Source organism: Dendropsophus ebraccatus, chromosome 5 (genome assembly GCF_027789765.1).
Source record: "Dendropsophus ebraccatus isolate aDenEbr1 chromosome 5, aDenEbr1.pat, whole genome shotgun sequence".
NCBI lineage: Eukaryota > Metazoa > Chordata > Amphibia > Anura > Hylidae > Dendropsophus > Dendropsophus ebraccatus.
Window position 1 is genome coordinate 83,771,522 of NC_091458.1, and position 24,358 is coordinate 83,795,879.

At 41.7% G+C, this 24,358-nt stretch overlaps 1 protein-coding gene across 2 annotated transcripts in view; it reads right to left on the reverse strand.

Annotated features, from left to right (window-relative positions):
• Positions 1-24,358, reverse strand: part of RBM26 (RNA binding motif protein 26) — a 56,069-nt gene that overhangs the window by 24,503 nt on the left and 7,208 nt on the right. For both annotated transcript variants that reach the window (XM_069970666.1, XM_069970667.1), the window contains exons 3-15: positions 20,943-21,079; positions 19,696-19,784; positions 17,570-17,716; positions 14,705-14,922; positions 13,215-13,475; positions 12,510-12,749; positions 10,294-10,437; positions 8,547-8,708; positions 3,560-3,668; positions 3,126-3,285; positions 2,204-2,371; positions 1,277-1,408; positions 91-162 (exon numbers count right to left, since the gene is read on the reverse strand). In XM_069970666.1, coding sequence (XP_069826767.1) covers positions 91-162; positions 1,277-1,408; positions 2,204-2,371; positions 3,126-3,285; positions 3,560-3,668; positions 8,547-8,708; positions 10,294-10,437; positions 12,510-12,749; positions 13,215-13,475; positions 14,705-14,922; positions 17,570-17,716; positions 19,696-19,784; positions 20,943-21,079 — 2,039 coding nt within the window. The remainder of the gene's footprint in view (positions 1-90; positions 163-1,276; positions 1,409-2,203; positions 2,372-3,125; positions 3,286-3,559; positions 3,669-8,546; positions 8,709-10,293; positions 10,438-12,509; positions 12,750-13,214; positions 13,476-14,704; positions 14,923-17,569; positions 17,717-19,695; positions 19,785-20,942; positions 21,080-24,358) is intronic.

Consider the following 24,358-nt stretch of genomic DNA (forward strand, 5'->3'; position numbering starts at 1 on the left):
ATAATACGTTCACATTTCTGCTAGCAAAACGCAGCCACCCCATACATAAAATGCATTGCTCACAACTTAACACAGTAAAAAGTTACTCACCTTTTCAGTGGTGGTAGGAATGTGTTTGGCTATGAATCCCAGCCTCTCCTTTATTGGTACCTTTGTCACAGTCTGGAAAGTAAATGTAAATAAAGTAAATGAAAGTTCTTCACGGCATCTGAATGATCTCTTTTGTAGAAGTGTGGAACATGATTTTCATATTGATTACAAGCATTGAAAAAAAATGGTTACATTTGAATTTACCAACTGTATTTCTTCTCGTCTTTAGATATTGGCTACAGGTGACAGAGCTGCATACCTCACCTCCAAGTTTAATAGGCAAGTCATCCATTTCAGTCAGGTACACTAGCATTCTCATCTAGCAGAAGTTGCAGACCACTGTGCAACCCAGAAGACCTGGCTACAGGTTACAGCAGGTTCCCTCAATCTGAGGACAATTTCCCCAGATGTATGGGGGCAGTCCACAGTACACATGTACGCAGTTCTCCATAATTCTATAATTATAAGAAGCATTACTGTTGCCCTAATGCTAGTGCCCGACATACATTGAAATGTACTGCCATTAATGTTAGTCCTTAGCCACAAGACCACATCTACATTACATTTATCCAGTTCCCTTTGTGGTCGCATCCAATAAGACTCTTCCTCTGATGCACCATACCCAGGAAAACCAGTGAATGCCAGGAGTTTCACTGGTTCTGAAAAAGGCATTCAGAACCCAAACTACACCTAGATGGGGTAGACTAACTCAAGTTCTAAAGTGAACTAAAATAAGCCAAGTACCCAGTAAGATCTGATGTGTGATATTAGAACTGGACCAAGGAGCAATGGAAAAAGTTGTCCAAATATATTAGTTTAGGAGGGAAATGGAGCCATATCTGTGGCCTTGACCTTCTGAATGAGGCTAACGTTATCAGTCACAACTAAGTGGTTTAGACAGGAACACTTGATACAAAGTGCTCTGGGCACTTTCCAAATAGATCCTGCCTCCTGGGCATTTGCAGCAGCATTTGTCAGTTTAAAAAAACATATACACAGGTATGGCTCACCTCCCTACCTCCGTATAGGGCTGTCAGCTCCAAACTGCTGACATGTTCACCATAATGCCATTGATAAACATATATTTATACAATATTTAAATAATAGAAACCGCTTTAAGCGGGAAGTGCTCTACAAACAGATCCATGCTTTATTACCAAGTTACATACATATATGTCATAACTACCTGTAATGTTTCTGTATTTGCACTTTGTGCCTCAGCTGGCTCCACATTACTGGAAGGAACTGGACCCAGGCGTTCTTTCACAGACTGTTTGATAACTGGCAAGTTTGAAGGCTGAACATTAAGCTGACCAATCTGAAGAGTAGAAAAGCAGAGATATTACTTTTCATCAATGTGTATTGGATATCAAAACAATCAACAGGCAAAGACATATAATGGCAAAATGGTAAGAAGAAATGTCAAACACTGTGCATTTCTGTTGTTTACTTAATACAGATCTCTTACATCTCCATTCCAAAGTAAATATATATCTTTGTACACACTAGGGAACTTTCATGAGCAGTTATTACATAGCTAAAACTGATCCATGCAACAACCTGAATAACACTGCATCGATCTGTAAGATCGTTGCTCTACTAGCAGAGCCAAAGTCTATTAGCAGGGTCACTTTGGCAGCTACGGTGGGTATAGGACTCTGGCTGCAGAAGTGACCATCTGCATCATATTGTGGGGGTGCTGATTATACAATAAATAGATGTGGCACATGTCATTTGGACATGCCACAATGGCTATTGGTTGTGGCATTTAAATGGTGAAATGATCAACACCAGCAGGATGGATGATCTCAGTCATTAGCAGCAGGTGTCTGCAGCAAACACAAGGTATGGATGGAGCGGGCTTCAGTACAGCACATTTCACAGAGTGCTTCTTTACAGGTTAGTGCCTGAACAGCACCTACCACCTTGTTTAGCAAGACCATGGTGCCCTTCTCTTCTCTATCTACTGGCTTTTACACACAGCATTCTGAATCAGTCAACAGGAGCTTTTCACTCCCATATATGTTGTCTACATGAATTGTATAACTGTGTTCCTTGACAGCACAACACAGTACAATCATTACCCAGAAACTGAATAATTCAGATGTTTTACCTTTGGAGTATTTGGAGCTTGTGTTTGTTGAGCATGGCCTTCTCTGTGCCAATACATCTTAATAAACCGATTATTCAGAACGGCTTCTGTGCTTGATATGGCTTTCTTTGCCTCAGCATGTGTTGCAAATTGAATTAAAGCACCCTCAGGATCTCCTTCATAAGCAACCTGCAAAAAGGAGGCAAAGTAATACTGATCAGACTCCCAGACCCCTCCACATAACAAGAATCATTTACTACAATAACTATTGTATAAGTAATGCAGATGAAGCTGTTACTTGCCTCAAACACCAAATATCTATCAGGAACTACAATTGGTGAAGATGTGGATATCTTCTGCTTAAAGGGGTACAACGGAGGCTGTTTACTATGGAGGGGGGGAGGAGCAAGGAGGTGTTACAGCTTGCTGCACCCCAGGAGTTCAGAAAAGCCACTGACTCTTCTTAAGTATATAATAAAAGCATTTTTCTGTGTTTTGGAATTACAGACTGATATATGAAAGGTACCATGTGTCTCCTTTTCCCAACAGCTATCTAACAGCTTCAGTGGCTTATAATGTGAATTGCAGCTGACAGATTTATTTTAAATATTATCATTACACTTTTTGAAGAAGCCTATTAGTATCAGGAGTAGACAATCACAAAAAGAAAATAAAAACAATTAGCCAATTTCAGACAAGCATAATAGAGATGCATTTTGGTTTACAGCTCAGGAAAAGGCAAAATACAGACCCTACAGCTGTTGCAAAACTACAACTACCATCATGACTGGACGACCAAAGCTTTACAACTACTGAGACTGTATTCAATCTGCATTTACATCTCCAAAAGGCAAAAATACACTGTAATATAAATATTCACTAACACAGTTAGAGAAACAGGAGGCCTCAGTGACACTAAAGCCCATGAAACGCAAACAAATACCTGCAGATTCACCAGTGTCCCAAATTTGCTGAAATGCTCATTCAGTTTACTTATGTTATTTAGCTCCGGAGGAATTCTTCTTAGTTCAAGTTTAGTATTCTCATTCCCAAACACAACTTTTTTCTGAAAACCAGGTGCATTTATTCTGTTGAAATTTGGCCTGTGAAAGCATAAAAGACTGTTAAATTGTTTGCTACAACAATGGGAAAAACATAGTACTGTAAGACCGGGTTGGAAATTACATTTTCATCTCATACATATGATTTTATATTTCCATCAGTGTGCCTGACATTTCCTTGACTTCTGCAGCAAAAAAAAGTTTATAAGATGTTTTTCTACCACATTATTAATGATAGCCATTTTGGACCTGTCTTAGATGACAAGTGCCCTCCCCCTCACCCAATGCATTTACAAATGCTCTTTCAAACACTTACTTGTCAAACCAGGGTTTTTTGGGGGGTAATCCAGTGTCTGCAGGTGTAAGATTTCTTTTCCGAGAGTCTGAATCCACAACAATTCTCATATTATTGTTAACTGATTTTTCTAAACAAAAAAAAAAAAGAAATAATTTATTAAAGAAATGTGTTTGGGAGAAAATGGGGAAAAAGGTCTTTATTTAATGTGTGTAGTAGTAATGCGCAATTCACTGAAAATTCAATTCCAATATCGATTCTCAGTGCAAAATATTGATGCTGTGCCTCACATGGAGCAAATACAGCAGAAAACATGGAATGCTGCTAGCTAAGCGCCTGCCCCAGTCACCTTTTCAGCCCGCCCACACCCGACTCACATAAGCGCCAACTTCAAATAACCTGCACTGAGTGATTGCTTGTGCCAGCTATTTAACTGTGTAGATGCCTGTCAAAACTGACAGCGGCATTTAACCCCTCCCGAGTCGCTTCATATGCAGCGGGATCGGCTGCATTAAATGTGTATTCGACCCCTGCTGCCAGTGTCTCTCTGATAATAGGGTCTGGCTCAGCCAGACTCTTATCAGAGAAATGATGTATGCAATGCCATAGCACTGCATAGATTAGAAGAGCCAGAGGTGCACAGACGTATCGGCGGCTGGAGAGAGAAGGAGGACAGTGGGGCAGTTCAGGAGAGGAGATCAGAGGAGAAGGCTGGGTGTGCAAAAAGACTAGGATGAAGATGCAACCATTACACATGTGAGGATCCAGCACGGTTGTAAGGTGGGGGAGGCAGGCCAGGGCTGTCAGGAGCTAACATCAGTGATGTGGGGGTAACTGGGGAATGGCCTTGGGTTGTAAGGTGGGGGAGGCAGGCCAGGGCTGTCAGGAGCTACCATCAGTGATGTGGGGGTGACTGGGGAATGGCCTTGCTCTGGCTATAGTGTGTCTGGAATCCTGTGTAAATGTAGCGTTGTCCTCTTCTCTTAAATACCACATGTTTTTCTCTTAGGCTTCTGACCTCACCACAGTCCCCTCCTGCCACAAGAACACAGGTTATCAGTGCAGAACAACCTCTGACCTCTGCTCTCAGGCTGCTAAGAGGAACCCAAAGAGAAAGTAATGAGCTGCAGCATGAGTCAGTAGCATGACTGTGTTAGTGAGCACTGTAACTAATGCAGCTGAATGGTGTTCGTTATCTTGGAAACTGGTGTTAACAGTAGCTGTTGTAGCAGAGCTGTGCGGCTGGTCAAGGTGTCTGGTGCAGCAGGGCTGTCTAAGTGATCACTTTAATTAGTATGTGAGGAAGAGACTACCGTTCATGTCTTTCATTTGCTTGTTTTTTTTTCAATATCTGTTTTTCTGTGGTTGTCTTGTGTTCCATGTTCTATGCCCTTATTGTATAAACAATATAGGGTTAATGTTTATCACTGATGGCATTTGGTCTACATAACCCATTTGTCTGAATTTACAATAATTAACACCTTTCTGCTAGAGAAGGGTCTGTGGGGCAGAACTGCGTTAGCATTGTTGAGCTAACAGGTAACAACATTGGCCTCTTGCTGCTACAGGCTAAGGCTACATTCACACATCCGTAGTGCAGCCCGTGACCGTGGACCCGCACTGCGAATGTGCATCTGTAGTGCTCCGAGCTTTACAGAGCAGTACATTGCAGCTTTATTAATGTAGCGATCCATGCCGCAAAATGTGGTCCGCATTACATGTCTTCTTTTTGCCACACGGATCGCTGCCCCGTACACACGTAGGGACGTGTGAACGGGGCAATGGAATACCATAGGTTCTATGTTCTGTCCGCAATTGCAGACAGAACAGACGTGTGAATGTAGCCTAACAAAGTTGGCTGTAGCACCATTAGAGTGGCCCCCTGCTGACACAGGTAATGTAGTTCAGGTGAGAAGTACCAGAGATGAGGGAAATATATCATAATTGATAACTTATCTCCTGTGCCACACACCTACTACTAGCCGCGGTCCCAGGGGGGCTTCTAGTATAAAAAAAAAAAATTTGCATCACCCCCCTTTTCCCATGTTATAAATAAAAACAAATAAACGTTTGTTATCGCCGCGTGCTTAATTGCCCAAAATATTAATCACATTCCTGATCTCGCATGGTAAATGGCGTAAACGAAAAAAAAATACAAGTGCAAAATTGTGCATTTTTGGTTGCATCAAATCCAGAAAAATTGTAATAGAAAGCGATCAAAACGTCGCACATGCGCAATCAAGGTACCGATAGAAAGAACACATTATGGCGCAAAAAATGACACCTGACACAGCCCCATAGACCAAAGGATGAAAGAGTTATAAGCCTGGGAATGGAGCGATTTTAAAGGAACATATATTTGTTAACAATGGTTTGAATTTTTTAAAAGCCATCAGATAAAATAAAAGTTATACATGTTATATATCATTGTAATCGTAATGACTTGAGGAACATATAAGGCAGTTTTACCCCAGGGCGAACGGTATAAAAACAAAAAGCCTTCAAATAAAAAAATGTGTTTTTTTTTTCAATTTCACCACACATTGATTTTTTTTCTTCTTTTGCAGTGTACTTTATTTATACTGGTGTTCTTTTGTAACCATGACTGTAGAGATGTACAGTATTAGGCTATGTTCACACAGCGTATAAGACTAATGTATGTTGCCGATGGCAACAATGGCCGTACTTCTAAGCTGTGTGAACATAGCCTTAGACTGGGTTCACACACGCACAGTATTTTTGCTCAGTATTTTGGTCCTCATTTTGAAACCGAAACCAGGAGTGGATTGAAAATGTTGAAATTTAGTGGATGGCTGTCATTTTATGACAAATAATAACCGTTATTTCATAACAACTATTATTAGCCATTAAATGACGGCCATCCATTAAATTTTAACAGTGTGTAAACATAGCCTGTGTTTTCAGTCCACTCCTGGTTTTGATTGGAATAGGAGGACCAAAATACTGAGAAAAAATACTGTGTGAGAGCATAGCCTTATGATGTATACAAAATTGTCTTACCTATGTTAACTTTATATGTGTTTATTTATATACCCTAGCGTTTTCCCTGGGGCCCTATTTAAGCCTCTGAACACTGCTGTAGCCTGTGGCTAGCAGATGTGCCCCATGTGATTATTTGAGGCATATCTATAGTTTAGGGTCCATCCTGGTGAGGTCAAGTTATCTGGGAACTTAATTTCTTTTTATGGCAGAATTGCAATTCAAAAATATCTATACAATTCATATATGATATAGAAAGGAGATAGTGAGATGATAAAGTTGAGATATGAGATAGGTAAATAGACCCAGTATTAAATAGTTATCTTAAAGCTTATCACGTACAATCCCAACATGTGAACACGACCGGTTGCTACCTTTTAAGATTAAAAGCTTATTACTAATACAGCTTTTATATGTAGGCAGAGATAGTAAGGTTATAGGGGTTCTCCAGGATTTAAAATACATAAATAAATACTGTTTCTTCCGCAAACAGCTCCATGGCTGTCATTAGGTCGAGTGTTGTATTACAATTTAGTCTTGTTCACGTCAATGGAACTGAGCTGCAAAACCATACACAAAATAAGGAGAAGAGTGGCACAGTTTCTGGGAGGGGGGGGGGGGGGGGGGGGAATCCTGCATAAGCCCTTTAAAGGGGGCGGGGGTCTGGCAGCTACATAGCAGCAGATCCCACCAGATAGGTGTCAGGAAGATACAATAATCCACTCCACTGCAATCCAAAAACAAACGAGGAGACAGCACGTCCATCACACCAGTACGCAACATTTCAGCATATGTCAGCAGGTTTCACTGATTGATAAAGGTGTACATATGCCAAAATGCTACGCACTGGTGTGATATTAAACTACTGTACCTAGTTCTTTTGGATGAGCTGTCTCGTTTGTTTTTGGTTTATGGAGATACAAGTCACAGGAACTTTAGTCGTCATTTGTAAACTTTTAAAAGTGTCCTTTTCATAACCAGCTGAGGTGTCACAGCGACAGCAGTGGCAGCACCACCCTATGTGTCACTCAGAGCATGAAAAAACAGGGACAGAAGATGCTGCTGTTGCTTGGTTCGGCCACTATGACACTTCAGCTGGTTACAAATTATATTAATCCTCAACAGTTGGTGATCAACACAACTAAATGGCCAGTCACTTCTATCGACCCTGCACCTGTTTGCTGGGATCTGCTGCTCTGTACCTCACAGATTCTCTTTAAGGGTGCGTTCTCACGTACAGGATCTGCAGCAGATTTGAAGCTGCAGATTCAAATCTATTCTGGGCCATCAAATCTGCTGCAGATCCGGTACGTTTGAATGCACCGTAAAGAGGTTATCCAGGCTTATAAAAACATGGTTTTCTTCTAGAAACAGGGCTACTCCTGTCTTAGTTTGGGTTTTGCAGCTCAGTTCCATTGACGTGAATAAAAACTAATTGTGATACCACACACAACCTGAAGACATAGGTGGCCCTGTTTTTGCAAGTTAGTAGCTGTGCTATTTTGTTATCTTGGATAACCCCTTTAAGAGTCCATACATAGCTTTGGCTGTCCATGCATGATGACTTTTTCCTTGTTTGCCACCTGCATAAGCCTTCTCCAGTTCTCCCCCCTACTGTGGTGTCTGTTCTGGCCAATTCCTCCTGCAAACACCATGTGCCTGCACTATAAAGAATGGGATTTCAGGGGTCCTGTGAGTACCGTGCTGTAGTGACTAAATTGTACATTTTTCAATACAACACGTAGAGCAGTTCGCTATTGGAGAATGCTGGAACCAATGAAACACATTTACGTTATTAAACCACACCGCTGCTACTAAAAACGTGTATTTTCTGCATGAGAACTCTGTGTAGTAAATCCCATTGAATCTGCCACATGTGACTGCATCCCTAAGATAAGGTTTATGTCATGATATCTGCACTTACCACAGAAAGCTATGTGGGTAGTTAATAAGGAGTTCATCTCAACAAAAAAAAAAAAAACACAATTGAAAATAATGCTCCCAGTACCTCTTGGTGGTAAATCCATATCTCCAGAAGTCAGGCCTATTAAATTTGGCCTTTGAGCATGCACACGGTGTCTGTACATAGGTCTCGAAGTACTGGTCAAGCTTGGTGCTTCAGGATTGTATCCATCAGAATCATATGTTTCTGGAAATAAAGGGATAGGCCCTGCATGATCGGGACAAAAAGGAAATAAGGTAAATTATATTAACCTGCATAAACCAGTCTATTAGGGCATCACTTAGATCAGTGCTTCTCAAACTATTAGGCAGGCCTCACCAGTGAAGCGCCCCATAGTTTTTAGTGAGGCCCAGCTGAGGAGTCAGTATTCACAAAAGTAACTATAAGCTACACAGTTCTTTCCCTAAATGCAACAATCTCTGGTTAAGGAGCATTATTAACTCATGTTGTGCTTATTTAATGTTATACAGAGGTTAGGAGACAAATGAAGGGTAGACTGAGCAATAGTTTTATCTTTGCATGGACTTTCATCACAGATGGTGAGGCCCAGTATCTTCTTGGTTAGTCTGGTGAGGCCAAGGCATCATTTAGTCTATTAGGTGAGGCTCCAATAGAAAAAGTTTGAGAAGCACTGACTTAGATGGTGATATGCCAGGAATCAACAGGAAACTAGGTTCTGGGTTTGTCAAAAATGCTATAACAATCCGCACCTCATCAAACCAGAACACACACAAACTCAGAAGTCAGAATTGAAGACTTGTAAGGTATGATTCACCACAGATATTTTTTTTACTGAAAGTGCAGCTACGTTTTTTTTTTTTAGACTGTCGGGAAAATTGAAACCAAACATAAGAAACAAAAAACAACAACTAAAATCAAAGGAGTCCATAAGCAGCTTACTTATAACAGAGTTCATCACAGTTTGAAGAATGATAAAGCGTACCAACAAAAACCCCACAAACATCTTACATGGCACTGCAACACTTCATTAGTTCTGTTGGGTGGTGGTCAGAGTGATTAGAACCCCCCTCCCCAGCTTAGATGAACCTTCTGAGCACTGTGCCCTTATGTTTCTACTTGTCTCTGCTGTGAGAGTGGTGCAAGAAGTCTATGGAGATTTAGAGAAAGTCAATAGAGTTTCTATTGACAATCTGAATGTCCATACACTGCTTACACCCCTGTCAGAGCAAAGCTAAATAGAAGTGAACAGGCACAGCATTCAGCAGCATTGTGTCTGTTGTCCACCTCACAGCTTCCATATATACAATTAAAGGGGTGGGTGGTGCCACGAAGCAAAGAAGGTAAAATCAGGTGTGTAATATATAAACACATACATACAGAAACAGTAACTTACATCACTGTACAATGTTTCTTCCCTATATATCTTATTTCTTCCTGGTTTGCTCTCTGAAGAGTGGCCCTGTGGTTGCCATGCAACAGTGCAGACACTTTCCCACAATCCCCCCTGCTGCATGTGAAGTGAAACCCAACTGCCAGTACTGATCAGACAGATCATGTGACTGGGATTGAACTGAGCAGGAGCCTTCAAAGTGAATGCCTGGCGGGCCGTTACCAAGGGCAACAGATTATAACACTAAGCAGCACATGGGGGATTAGAGAGTCTATGACTCTCAGATTTGCTTGTAAATTTGGAATGTGTTTCATTTAACATAATGCATTACTATAGGCCTAATTTTCTGCATGACACCAATCCTTTCAGGTAAGAAAAGATGAAGATCACTGAAGTAACAGCCAAAGCAGCAGAAATGTAACTGTACATAATTTCATATACCTGCGGAGAAAAGGGGCGGTGGGGCACCAGGGGGAGGTGGGTGATGAATGCCAGTAGTCACTACTGTAGGGACAGAGCTTGTGGCAGAATTTGGAGGAGCATCCATTCCAGCGGGCTGTAAAGGGGGTAAGGGTGGAGGTGGACCTGCCAAACAAAGCACATCTCTCAGAATGAACATTAAAAATTACACCTTTTAAATTGCAACACCGGCTGTAGGAGAAGTAAAAACCACAGGAAAGATACGGTCAGAGTGCTTCTTCCAGTTTTAAAAACCCCTCTAAAAATATCATCTGCTACCATGCACAAGGTCCTAATCAATTCCCCCTCTTCAGGTATTTATTCACCTAGTGTGCACAAGAACTGCAACGTTTGAACATGAGGAGGAGATGAAACGTAGCTGCTTTCCTGCACACTGGGCCAATAATCACACCAGACTCCCGTTTCTGGAGGGCTGCTTCTTCCACTGGACTCATTCCTGTTCAACTTTTAAACAATTTTATCTACTTTTAGCTATGCCAGTAACATAAGGTACATTAAACATGTAATATCAAGTACTTAAAGTGTCACTGTCGTGAAATTTTTTTTTGCAGAAATCAATAGTCCAGGCGATTTTAAGAAACTTTGTAATTGGGTTTATTATCCGAAAAATGCATTTTTATCATGAAAAAGCAGTTTGAAGCTCTCCCCCCTGTCTTCATTGTTCTCCTATGGAGAGAGCTAAAGAAAAGACCAAAACAGGACAACAAAGAGTTAATCTACAAATCCCTCACCCGTTATCTGTTCTGACCATCACCAGTGACCTGTCTGAGCTCGGATTACAGCTGTCACCCAGCTCCGTGCCTGTAATCCTCTGTTATCTGCTTTCTGCTGCCGGCTAACTCCCTCCTTCCTCCTCCCCCCTCCCCTCTCCCTAGAACAGACAGGGTACGTCTCCTGCAACAAGTCACAATTTTCAGATTTTTCAGAGTGGATGAAAAAGAGGAAGGAGGGGGGGACCTGGGAAAAGGCTTTTTACATGCAGATAATGGCAGATTTGGCTAATAAACCCAATTACAAAGTTTCTTCAAATCGCCTGGACTATTGATTTCTGCAAAAAAAAAAAATACGACAGTGACTCTTTAAACACATTTATTTTCCTTTTTCTTTTTTTAAGCTGATGTAGAATGCACTGGGTTGTTGGTCATCCTAATTTCTGTTTCAACTTTGATGTGGCACTGCTACTGAAGCCCACGCTGCCCATTATGCCTCTGGCTTTGCAGAGAGAGAGAAGGGGTGGGATTTTATCACAGTCCTATCTAAGTGCAGCAAGTGGTATATCAGTGGCACAGCCATTCTGTGTACTAACTAGTTTTATGGAGTACCCTATGAGAGCAGCTTCAGCCTCTTTAATAAATACACATTTAAAAAATTTCTATATAATTTTTCCCATATAACAAAGTAACAATAATGTACAGATTGATGAAACATGGGATACATAAATGAAAATGCAAGCACAGATGCGCTGTATCTAAGAACAGGAACAGTTCACTAGCCCTTAGCCGCAAGACCGCTTAATACCATACTGCAAAACAGTAAATGTATACTATAACAAAAACATCCACCCCCGTTTTCACACCTAGAACAGGCGGAATTCTGTGACAGAGCTCCCACTGCAGAAACCCACCTGCCTTAGTGTGTCAAAGGGATGCCTGGGATTTTTGACACTGTCAGTTTGAATAGGTTTACATACACCCAGTGGAATTTTCATACCATTGCGAGTATGTAAAGGCCATCGCCCTTAACCAGCCGCAGTCCAGTAAATACTTTACCGGTCCACGCTTGAGCATGCTTCAGTGAATTCCGGCATCCTGCTCAGCCAATCAGTGCATTGTCCCACCACAGCCTGATTAGCTGAGCAGGTCGTCAGGGAGCCACAGAAGCAAGATGGAGCTCAGTCCAGTATGCACTGTGCTGTGGCGGGTTAAGGGGGTGGCTCTTACATACTTGTAGCGGGATGAAAATTCTGCTACGAGTATGTAAAATTATTCAGATTGACAGTGTCGGGAATCGCAGCGGGGACTAAACGGTTAGCATGATTTCAACATTTTTGCATATGTAGAATCGAAAACACAGCAGTTTTTTTTTTGTGAATCAGCCAGTGCTCGGAAATGTCGTTTGGAAATGTCTAAATGCCTCACAGAGAATGATGCATTGTATGTACAGATTTACAACAGTACCTGTAACAGGAGGAAGGCTGGGTGGAAGAGAACCTGGTGGAGGAACTGGTGGTCGTAAATTTACAGGGGGAGGTGTTAAAAGTGATGGAGGTGGGGGAAGTCCTGGAGGGGGTGGTCCGTCTACAACAGGCGGCTGTGCTGGGAATGGAAGTATTCCAGGTAGGTTTACATCTTCAACAACTACAGGATCGCTGCCATGATCAAATGGACACAGATCACCTCGCATACAAAACCCTTTCTCTGGGGAACCAGAAAAAAAAATTGTTAATGTCCATAAGAAAGCTTTATGTTTATCCATGTTTCAACATAACAGCAATGAATACCTATATACAAAAATTATACATTAAGGTTATTTTTCCATGTAAGGCTGGACTGCCAGCTTTCAAAGTCTATTGTCTGCTTTCTTATTCTAATATGCGCCATAATCTTCCAATTGGTGTCCCATTCGTATGAGAATATTTGCATGCACTGCATTAAAATCAGCTTTTGTGGTGGGACTAGAAAGCGAAACCTGTGTACCAACGTATGTGCCAAATGTGCTAGTGCTTAGCATTGCAATCAGTAAAAACCCTCCTCCAACGTGTGAAGTGTAAGAGTATATACACACTACTGCTGAACCAAATAACATCAACAACGTGTATACCTTAAGAAACTGTACAATTCATCACACCAATTTATTAATAAAAAAAAATCACAACTCCCTACCGTCATAGTCTCTGCAGCGTTTCTTAGGCATAGGGGGTCTTCCATAATTGCTGTGGTCCACTTGGTCTTCATGGAATTCTGGCCAATTCTCAGAGGAATTATTGCCATGATGTGAAGGGGTGATGACTGTGATGGTGCTGCTTAAAGTTGGTACAGGGTAATGTGCTGACCCAATGTGAGGCACTGAGGAAGTGGTCTGGTAACTATCATCAGATGGCTCTGTTCGCTCCAGATTGTATTTAGGTTTTCCAGAATCCTTGTCTAACAAAAAAAAAAAAAATTATATATTTTTATATATACATATACATATACACACACACACACACACACACACACTATATTATAAGTAGAACCTAGCCCAGCTAAATACCTGACCGTAGTGATCAGAAATCCCCTTAAGGGTCAGTTCACACATACAGATTTGCAGCGTAAATCTCGCTGTGACTCTGTCAGGACCTGGCAGTTCACTGTCACTAAATACTTGCAGCTGTCTGAACTACCTCTGCGTGTATGTAATTCTGCCGGCCCCTTAACCCCTTCTGCTGCCGCCCGGCTCCCGCGCCGCATACATTATCTCTCCTCGCTGCACGGGGTCCCAGCGTACTGCTCTCCCGCCCGGCCAATCAGTGGCTGCGGCTGGGCAACACACTGATTGGCCGGGCGGGAGAGCAGTACGCCAGGACCCCGTGCAGCGAGAAGAGAGGCTTTATTTAGTTAAGTCCATAAAAAATATATTACAGGAAACAGCATCTTCCCCAAATGAGAGTATGCTATACATGTTTGGGTCTGTGTTAAGCCTTGTTCATATTTTTATGGACTTAAATAAAGACATTGGATTTTATCGGACACTGCTGGAAATCTCTGTTTGCATTTACCTAATGCCCGTAGGTCTATGGGTGTGGATCCTTTGCATTTTGAATACTGGCTTATGGGTACAAGGAGCAAGTGAGTTTTTGAACATACAAAGTTGTAGTGGTATAGCTACACTTTTATATGTTGCCACATATGAATGGTTGAAATCCACAGCGGATTTGGTACATGTGAACTTACCCTTGAAGTAGGCAGTGTTTCTGTGACAAATTTTCCAGAACTGTGGTACAGGAACCATATAGACAGATACAGATTACTTACAGTATCTAAAGGAAATCTGTGAGATCCTCCCCCCAACTCAGCTTCCAGGTGTCAATCAAGCAAGGAGGGGGAAGAGAGGAGACATGCCAGCTTGCAGCTATTAAGGAGCTAGGAGCTCTTTGACTCTTTGTACCAGAGAATAAAATTTCTATGCCCTGGAGGCACACACAAATAATTGAAGGGTATCATGTGTCTCCTTGACATAACAGCTATCTAACAGTGTAAGTAGTTTGGAACGTAAGCTACAGCTGAGTATCCCTTTAAGCACACTATGAAATCTTCGCCTCCTGCAAATACTTCTTCTGGCGATATTTCATATTTAACAAAATTTGCACATTTCGTTCGTACACTTCACGCACCTCTGCTCCTAGTTCTACTTCTCGTTCGGCTCCGACTTCTATCCCTGTCTCGGTCACGTTGCCTTTCTTTACTCCAACTGCGACTACGGCTTCTTGTGTAACTGCGACTTCTTCCTCTTCGTCTGTTGTATCTATCTCTGTAGGAGTCTCGTCGAGGCAGATTCCGTTCATGTTCCCTTTTACGGGAACGGTCATCTTTCTTCCGGTCTTCTCTACTCCTTGTGTAATAATTATTTAAACATATAACAATTAAATGTATATAGGGACAAGTTCCTTCCATCTTGTGAATGTATTACCTAAAGATTTTTTTTAATGCTATTAATACTAATCCTGCTTTTTTTTATTATTATTATTTCTGACTGTATATTTTTTTCATTGTGCTTTCGGTTCCTAATTATTGGGGCACCCATCCTACCAACGCTGCTGTTAATGGCCTTGAGACATAGGCTTTACAGCAGCCACAGGGACCTGTAGTCTGATGGTGACTTGCTGACTTTAGAGTTTTTAGGCAAGTTCTGTGACCTGTGCGAGAAGGGGGAGAAGTGAAGTGGTCACCATCATCATCTATTGTGAACCATGGGGATCCAGCATTACCTATTTATGTGGGTGACACGTTTCATTGTAATCCTGCATAAGATAATAAATCAGACTACGAAGAAGATTGTAAAACAAATCTGTATCCCCCTACGTGTTTACCAAGCTGATGGTACTGCTGGATAGATATCAATTAAAGTACCTTTGTTGTCTGTGTTATTTTCATTAAAAAAAAAAAACACCTTTAACTGGGCTGTGGTGTCAAAAGGCAAAGTCTATTATTCCCTGGTCCCTAGTACCACTATGGCTTACCATGCTGTATGCAGAGTGTCCGTGGCAGTTTATGAAAGGGGCAGGCATACAGCACGGTGCGGCATGGCAGTGCTAGGCCCCAGAATAATGGGCTCGACCTTTTTGACACCATCTACAGGCCAATTTTTTTTTTTTTTTTTTAATGAAAATAAAAACACAGACTCAGTAAAAAAGGTATGTTCTGAATGCTTTCATATCTTTTAACTTTTATATCTATCCAGGGGTGCCTTCAGTGGGTTACAGATTCACTTTAAGGATTTGATTTTTTTAATCTAGATTGTGCCATTAAAAAAAAACAAAAAACTGTTTAACCCCTTTAGGACCGGGCTACAGGTGTTTACACCATTCATTTACACCATTCATTGTATAGTAAAACTGACATGTTATATATGTTCCTCAAGTCAGTACAATTACAACGACATGTAATTTATATAACTTATTTTATCTGACTGCTTTTAAAAAATTAATAGCGTTTAAAAAAAACAATGTGTTTAACATTGCTCTATTCCCATCCTTATAACGCTTTATCCTTTGGTCTATGGGGCTGTTTGAGGCATTATTTTTTTTGCGCCATGATCTGTTCTTTCCATCAGTACCCTGCTTGCATATATGCAACTTTTTGATCAATTTTTATAGATTTGATGTGACAAAAAATCCGCAATTTTGCACTCACCACCTGTGATATCAGGAATGCGATAATTTAATAGTTCTAGTGATTACGCACGCGGCAATACCAAATATGTTTGTTTATTTATAATATGGGAAGCAGGGGGTGATTAAATCTTTTATTAGTGGAGAGGATTTTTTTAGACTTTTTTTTTTTTTTTTACTGTATACTTTAACTTTTAGTTAAAGTATACGTTTAGGGGACTTTTATTATTACTGCAGTGATCTTCCATAGAGATCACTGCAGTATACTTCATACAGCAATGATCGACTAGATCATTGCTGCATTATACTGGTCTGCAGCAGACCAGATACATCTAGACACCCTGCTAATAGCCATGGTCCTGGGCTGCAGATAGCAGCAGGGATTGAGGCAGTTCAGAGCAGGGTCGCTGGGCGAACCCTCTCATAACCCCCCCACCACCACCTGCATCCGGACGTACAGTTACGTTCTGATGTGGGAAGGGGTTAAAGTGTCACTTCACAAAACGATTGACACGTCATAAAGATATAAAGGGGGAATCCAACAGCATCCAATCTTCTAGTGGGTCTTCAAAACTTTATTGTGCTCACAAGCAATACAAGCAAATGTAATGCTTGTGAGCACAATAAAGTTTTGAAGACCCACTAGAAGATTGGATGCTGTTAGATTCTCACTTTTTGTCTATGCATTTACCCACTTACTGAGATAGTGGGCCCCAGCTTGCATCCCCACATTGTGCTACTAAAGGCCCTATTCCACCAACAGATCTGACGACAGATTATCTGCCAAAGATTTGAAGCCAAACCCAGGAGTGGATTTGAAAAGAGGAGAAATCCAGTCTTTCCTTTATGACCTGTTCTCTGATTATAGTCTGTTCCTGGGTTTGGCTTCAAATCTTTGGCAGATAATCTGTCGTCAGATCTGTTGGTCGAATAGGGCCTTTACAAGGACTGTCTAGTGCTGCTGGACCCCACAGTTTACTAAATGTCATAAAGATATGTCAAAAGTTTTGATTGATTCGGGTCTGAGTGCTCAAGACGGGACAAGACACACGGCATCACAGTCCTCTAACCCCTTGTTCTCTCAATTGGTACTGGTCTGAACACTCAGACCCAGACCGATCAAAACTTTTGACATGTCTTTATGACATATCAAAAGTTTTGTGAAGTGACAGTGACACTAACTTTCTTTAAATAACAGGTCAATTCTGGCGATACATGGTTTTTACCTTATAAAATCACTACATAACATAGAAGTGGAACGCAATGAGGATGAAGTGAGAAAAGACAAGCAAATAATCCTTTGGTAGAGTACTAGAAACACTTATAGGCCCTGAATCAGTAGTGTACACAAGCAGAAAATCATTTTACCTTGTATTCTTTGAACTCTGAACTTTGCTTCCACTCAGACGACCTGATGTAGTATCAACATCTTGCTTCTGTTCTTGGCCCCCTGTTCTAAAAGATGTAACAGACGTGCTCTCCCTGTCAGAGTTACTCCGCTTTCTGTTATTTTCCCTGTGACATTATAGAGGCAATGTTTAAAATCATGTAAAGAAAAACATACAAGAAACAAAACATTGAGCAGTGCTGGAGGCCTACCGAAGAGTACAATGCTTCATTACTAGAATACTTATATTTTTTACTTTTTCTAAAAGCCATAACACTTATTGCTCCATAAACAAGTTTTCATACGGCTGTTCTTTTGCAGTACCAGTTGTATTTTGCATTGACATCTTCACTTTACCATACAAGTACTGGTATTTGGTAATTTTTTTCAACACATGCGTGTCACTGTGCGGGATCAACAACATATATGAAAATAGTTTTATATTTCCGCATGCAGTGATACCCAATACTTTTCAGAATTTAGACTAACTGCCAAATTGGAAAAGGGGTGATCTAAAATTTGTTAATTGAGTTTAATTCTTTTTTTCTTTAGTCATTTGATTTTTATACAGCTATGTTATTACACAGCACTGATCTGCAGAATCAGCACTCTACTGACGCAGACTACGAGGCTACCATCACACACACTGCTGTATGTGACTGCAGCCTTAGGCCTCAATAGATTTTGTGGACCTACGGACGGTGAATGCCTGTCCTGGATTGTTTTCCGCCAAGCATGATGTATCAAGATCATGCCAGCAGCGGTAAAACTGTATTAGTCTCAGTGGCACTGTAATGACACAGCCGTGCGGCTTTGTCTCTACAGTGCTACAGAGATTCAAACATTTTCCCTCTGCCGGCATTATGTTGATACATCATCATGTTGATACATCATCATGCCGGGTGGGGAAACAATCCAGGACAGGCATTCACAATCTGTAGGTCTGCAAAAATCTACGTACATGTGAATGCAGGGGGAGGGGCAGGAGGCAATCAGAGGGTGGACACCTGTGATACAAACACCAAAATGCTGTGATTACTGTTGCCACGACTGTGGCATTTAGGGAGTGAATTTACTGGCTTGAATGGGATCACTGATGTCAGGCATTAGCAGCAGATGCAAGACCCACTTGCTGGGTATAACGCTCTCCAAAGCAATTAGCCGATTCAGACAGCACTTGCTGTGTGGAAAAAGTTACTTTCTTAAGCTGCGTTTACACAAACCGATAATTCGGTCAATCGATCGTTTAACGATTTTGAAGAAACGATTTGTTTTTTACAGCGATCAGCGTTTAGACGAATAAATAGTTAGAAAAATTATAAGAAAAATTGTTATTGCGATAGTTTTTAAGATTGCTCAAAGTGACTGTACCACCAGGCCCAGGCAAAAGCACTGGAGGCGGGCCGACCCACCCTTAGTGGGAAGAAACTCCAGCCCCTCCATGACAAGACTCCATTAGAATCAATAGAACCCTATCATAGAGGGGCTGGGGTTTCCTCCCACTAAGGGTGGGTTGGCCCGCCTCCAGTGCTTCTGCCTGGGCCTGGTGGTACAGTCACTTTAAGCCCATCTTTCACATAGGGTGAATCTTTGAAAGACTGTTTACACGAAGCGATCTGTGAATTCTCAACGAACGACAATTTGAGAACATGTTAAAGATTTCTCGCTCATCGCTTGATCATTTGCTGTGTTTACACAAAACGATTATCGCTCAAATGTGATCGTTATTGCGAAATTCAGCGATAAATCGTTTTGTGTAAATGCAGCAGTATGTAACTCACATTGGGCAACTCAGTTACGCAGAGAAACTAACTTCCTGTCCACAACACAACCACTGAGTGAATTCGCTAGTTACTTTGGAGAGTAGAAATGGTGTTGTTTCGGGGAAACTAGTCTGCCAGGTAAGAGGGGACACCCAGCTGATGTTTACCTTCACTATGCTAACAAGGTAGGTTAAAGTGGTTCTTCACATAAATGCTTAACGTTAACTTTGCTTTATAACAGACATATTTTATCACACAGATTCATTTATTCTGCTTATAGAGAGAAGTTCACCTAGAGCCACCACTTCTCTTTTACTACTAGAGGTGGAAAAAAATGCAATTACTTATTTTCCCTGTGTCGTGTACTTGATGGCTGTGGACTATGAGTCACTCTTCTTAGAGGTTTTTTTTCTTTTTCATCATCTTTGGGTACCTGAAGTAAAAGGTGAATGAGAAAACTAAGCAGACACATACAAGCAAGCAATAAATAAATATTAGCAGAATAAGAGGTCTGTGGCACATGTTTACTAATGTGTCTGCTGGCACTGTCAGACAGTGTAGAGACACACCTTCCATTGGTAACACCCAGCTGGTTATAAAGTCATGTCTTTTTTTTTAGAAAAACAGAGAAAAAGCACATGAGAAAGCTAAAATAATAGGTCAGCTACAAATGTTATTTCGTGGACTGTCCAGGAGTGGGGCTTCCTTAAAGCGGCGCTATCAGCAGGTTCAGGCCAGTGAATCCTCTGTACATCAGGATTCTGGGGCTGTACATCTTATTGCTGTGGGTTCCAGTAAACTGGCGATTTCATATAATTCCCGATATGCTAATGAGCTGGTTCAGAGCATTTGGGGCGTTCCCCATGCTCCCGGAGCACTCGCTTGGCCGCCCTAGCCTGCCCCCTCCTGGCCCGCCCACTATGCATATTCATATATGCCCTGCGCCGTAAAAAACGGCCTAGCTATGCATAAATGAATATGCATAGTGGACGGGCCGGGAGGGGGCAGGATAGGGTTGCCAAACGAGTGCCCCGGGAGCATGGGGAACGCCCCAAATGCTCTGAACCAGCTTATTAGCATATCGGGAATTATATGAAAACGCCAGTTTACCGACCCCACAGCAATAAGATGTACAGCCCCAGAATCCTGAGGTAAAGAGCGGCTGGCTTATATCAGCAGGTCACTGGCCCAAACCTGCTGATAGTGCCGCTTTAAGTTCCCCATTGACATAACTTAGAGGCTGCTGTCACTATTGTTCACGTCACCTGAGTTAAACAAGCGAAGTCTGAGTTTCCCCTGATCAAAAGGTTGCTGCACAAGTTATCCTCCTGTAGGCGATGGTGCGAGAGCACAGCTTTGGTGCCTGCACCATCACTTTATCAAACACGGACAGTGCTGGTCACAATTTGTCTTGGCGGTTTCACAATGTGAAAGACCACCCTTCAAGTACTGACTTATAATTGTGAAGTCAATGCTTGCTACTTTTTCCCACCGATGTTACCAAGCAGTAAAGCTGTGATATGTAAAACTGCTCTTTCTGCATATATTATTCAGTATTTAAAGCAACTTGTAACATTAGTTTTATGCATACCTCTTCTTTCTTTACTTCTTTTTCTTGGTTTTCTAATGGGTCCTCTTTTACAATTACTGTTGACGTAGGTTCAGGGGGTGGAAGATAGCTCTTTGTGTTCACAGCTTCAAATAATTTGTCGACAAAGCCTTGGGTTTCTGAAAGAGATTGTTACAAGTAAAAACCCTTATTTATACTCTAGCTGCAGAATAAAGAATACACGTCCAAGTGCTGCACTTAGCTATGTCCAGCAAGTCCATGGTCAAAGCAGGGTGTGGTGGCGAGCATGCACGACTTGCCGCTCTGTTCAAAGCACACGCCTGGGTCCCTGTGTCTATCTTGTACATATAGGACAATTGTTTTAAGGGACAACTGCGGCTATGATGATTAAAAAAATAGTATTAGTCTTACCGGTAAGACGTTTTCTCCGAAACCTTCACGACGGCACCACAGGAGTTAACTCATGCCCTAGGGACAGGAAAAGCACAAACACGAGATGTTAAAAGCCCCTCCCCTTCCTGCTAGCACCAGTGCATTATAACAATTTCTGAGCACCACGTGAGTATTATATTCAACAATACAATATAGGGAGGGATGTTGGTGCCGTCGTGAAGGTTTCGGAGAAAACGTCTTACCGGTAAGACTAATACTATTTTCTCTCCTCACCTTCACGGCGGCACCACAGGAGAAATACCAACAATTTCCCCTAGGGCGGGGCCACAGCCTGGAGACCTTTCTTACCAAACCAGGTCTTCACTGAGCTGAAACTGCCAACCACAATGCATGGCAATAGTAGTAGACCAGGTGATAGCTCTGCAATCTGATCTAAAGATGTGTAAGCCTTCTCCGCCCAAGAAGTGAACGCAGCCCTGAATGAAAGGGCCTTGATCAATAAAGGTAAAGGTAAGTCCTATACCTACGCTTCCATACAGCATTCCGGATTCCACCAGCTAGAAACTGCTGGAAATCTCTTCAGTATATTCTTCCTCTGGAATTGAATGAAGATCAATCCAGGTGTTACAGGATTCCAGGAACTATATTACAGTTTCCCTACAGTCCAGGAATAAAACTTCCATCCTTAATCATCTGTGGAGTTGATACAGAATGATCATAAAACCAAGAAAGATGACACCACCACGGAAACAAATCGGGATCGGTGTGACACTATTTTGTCCGTCTGGAAAAGACAGTAAGAGTCACGGATAATCGGTGTGCGGGTCTCCTATTCGTCTTATCTAAGATTATGGTCACAGGATGACTGTCTTGTACAACAGGAACTTGAGACTGTACTCCAAATAGGTTTTGAAGGAAGACTATTAAGGTCTTCAAGTCCAATGTTAAAATCGCAAGGGAAATGTCGATTAAAGTTAGGATTCCTGTTTAAAAGCGTTCCTCATAAGTTCTAAACACATCTATGATTCATGATAAATATAATGATAAATAGCAGATATATGGATACAATGATTAATTGCAAATGATATATGATAAATAGCAGATGTATCATATAATGATTAATAGCAGATATATGATATAATGACAAAACAGATGATATATCATATAACTATAAATAGCGGATAAGGTTGCAACATGCACCTTAAGAGTGGCAGACTTGAGACCTTCTGATATATCCTAGAAGAGAACGGCTTCATTTTCCTAGACTGTAGGAATCACAGCCTCAGAGAGGCCTCTGCTCCTAAACATAGACTTAGGATTCAGGTCGACATCTTGAGTCTTGACAGATCCGGACGGAACTGGTCCCTGAAGTAGAAGGCGAAGGCTCAAATCCAAAAGTTGAAGAGCCCAGAGGCTCCAGGACCCGCCTCCGTACAAGGCCTGACTACACCTTCTGGCCGAAATGGTACCGGATAATGACAGTCATTTCGGATTTCCTGTAGTGTCCCAGGAAAGAGCCAAAAGATAAAGGAATGTATACAAGACTGAAAATCATGGCTGTTCAAGTACATCCACCGCCACTGGAACATCGATTGGAAAGAACTTCTATACCTCCTTGTTCTGATAAATCTGTGAACAAATCAGAGGCAGACCCAATTGAGGGATAAAATCTGGACCTTCCTCCTTAAGACACCCTTCACTCATGAAAATGGATTGACTGCTAAGATAAACCATGTGAATCGTAAGATATGTGGCTGTTGGGGATAAATATCTTGCTCCCCTAGGTGAAGATCCAATCTGAATGGATTGAAGTGGATTCTGTTCTGCACTATCCTGGTGTCTCAGATGTGCCACAGCGGTACTGTTGTCCAATAAAATGTGACTTGTTAGATTCCAAATATTATTCGCCTGCTGTAAGGCACCCGACTGCCTGCAGCTCTTTAAGGCCTGAAGACCTTGCTGCTGTCCTTGGAGATAGCAGCAACGTCTGTGACTAATCTTATCTTAGGAAGAGGGATAAAAGATAACCCCTTCTTCAAGTAAGCCATGTAGGCCAGCATATAGAGACCACCAGACCTGTGGAAAAAAGGATACCTGTGCCTGATTCAGAATGACAAGTCTATTGATTTATTACAGTAAGAATCTAGAATGAGTCTGATTCTAAGGTGTTACTGGAGAATAAGTAGTCATGGATTCCAAATGGATATGGTCCTCAAGTGTAACCAGGCCTCCTACTTTGGGAAGAGTCTGGTCTTCTCCACCAGAGATACCCAATCTGAGGGGAGAGAGGACATTATTACCTAGGAATCCGGAGGATCCCCAAATATATTTTGGGTGTCTGGGTTGAGATCCGATTACTGATTGTTTATCGGACACCCCCAGGAATAAAGATCATCACTGGCTGTCGTTATTTTCTGAACAGCTTCTATGTGGAATCTGTCAAAGAAAGAAAACTCAAACAGACAGGCGGAAATATTTATCCCAAACTGATGAAGGTAGGGAATCAACTTCCCCATAAACTACAGAAGATGCAAAAGGGCTGATGAATCCCGAAGGAGAGAGCACTGCATTGATAATGCTGGACACACCTGCCCATGCAAACTACTACTAAAGACAAGAGTTGAAACATAGTAGAAGCATCTCTTAAGTCGATTAACGCCCTCATAGCATCCTATAGATTAAGTTGAGTAGTAGACTACATGGATTCCATCTTGAATCCTCTGTATCAGATAAATTTTGATGAGTTCCAGGTTTATACTAAGCCTGTATGTTCCGTTCAGTTACTAAATAAGGAATAGCTGAAAAGTGCCCCTTCTCTAACTCTGGCACTGGGACAGAGGTCACAACACAGGGCTTTATCAGCTTCTAGACACTGTAGAAGAGTCCTGATTAAAAGAGCTGAGAAGGTAGGTGGATTAGGAAACATTTGGGGGGAGAAGATGACTATTGAAGTCCTGGAGAATAACGTCCAGGATCCAGCTGACTTGGGTGACACAAATCCAAGCCTCCTGAACTCCAGAAACTCCCCCCACCTCCAGGATAGT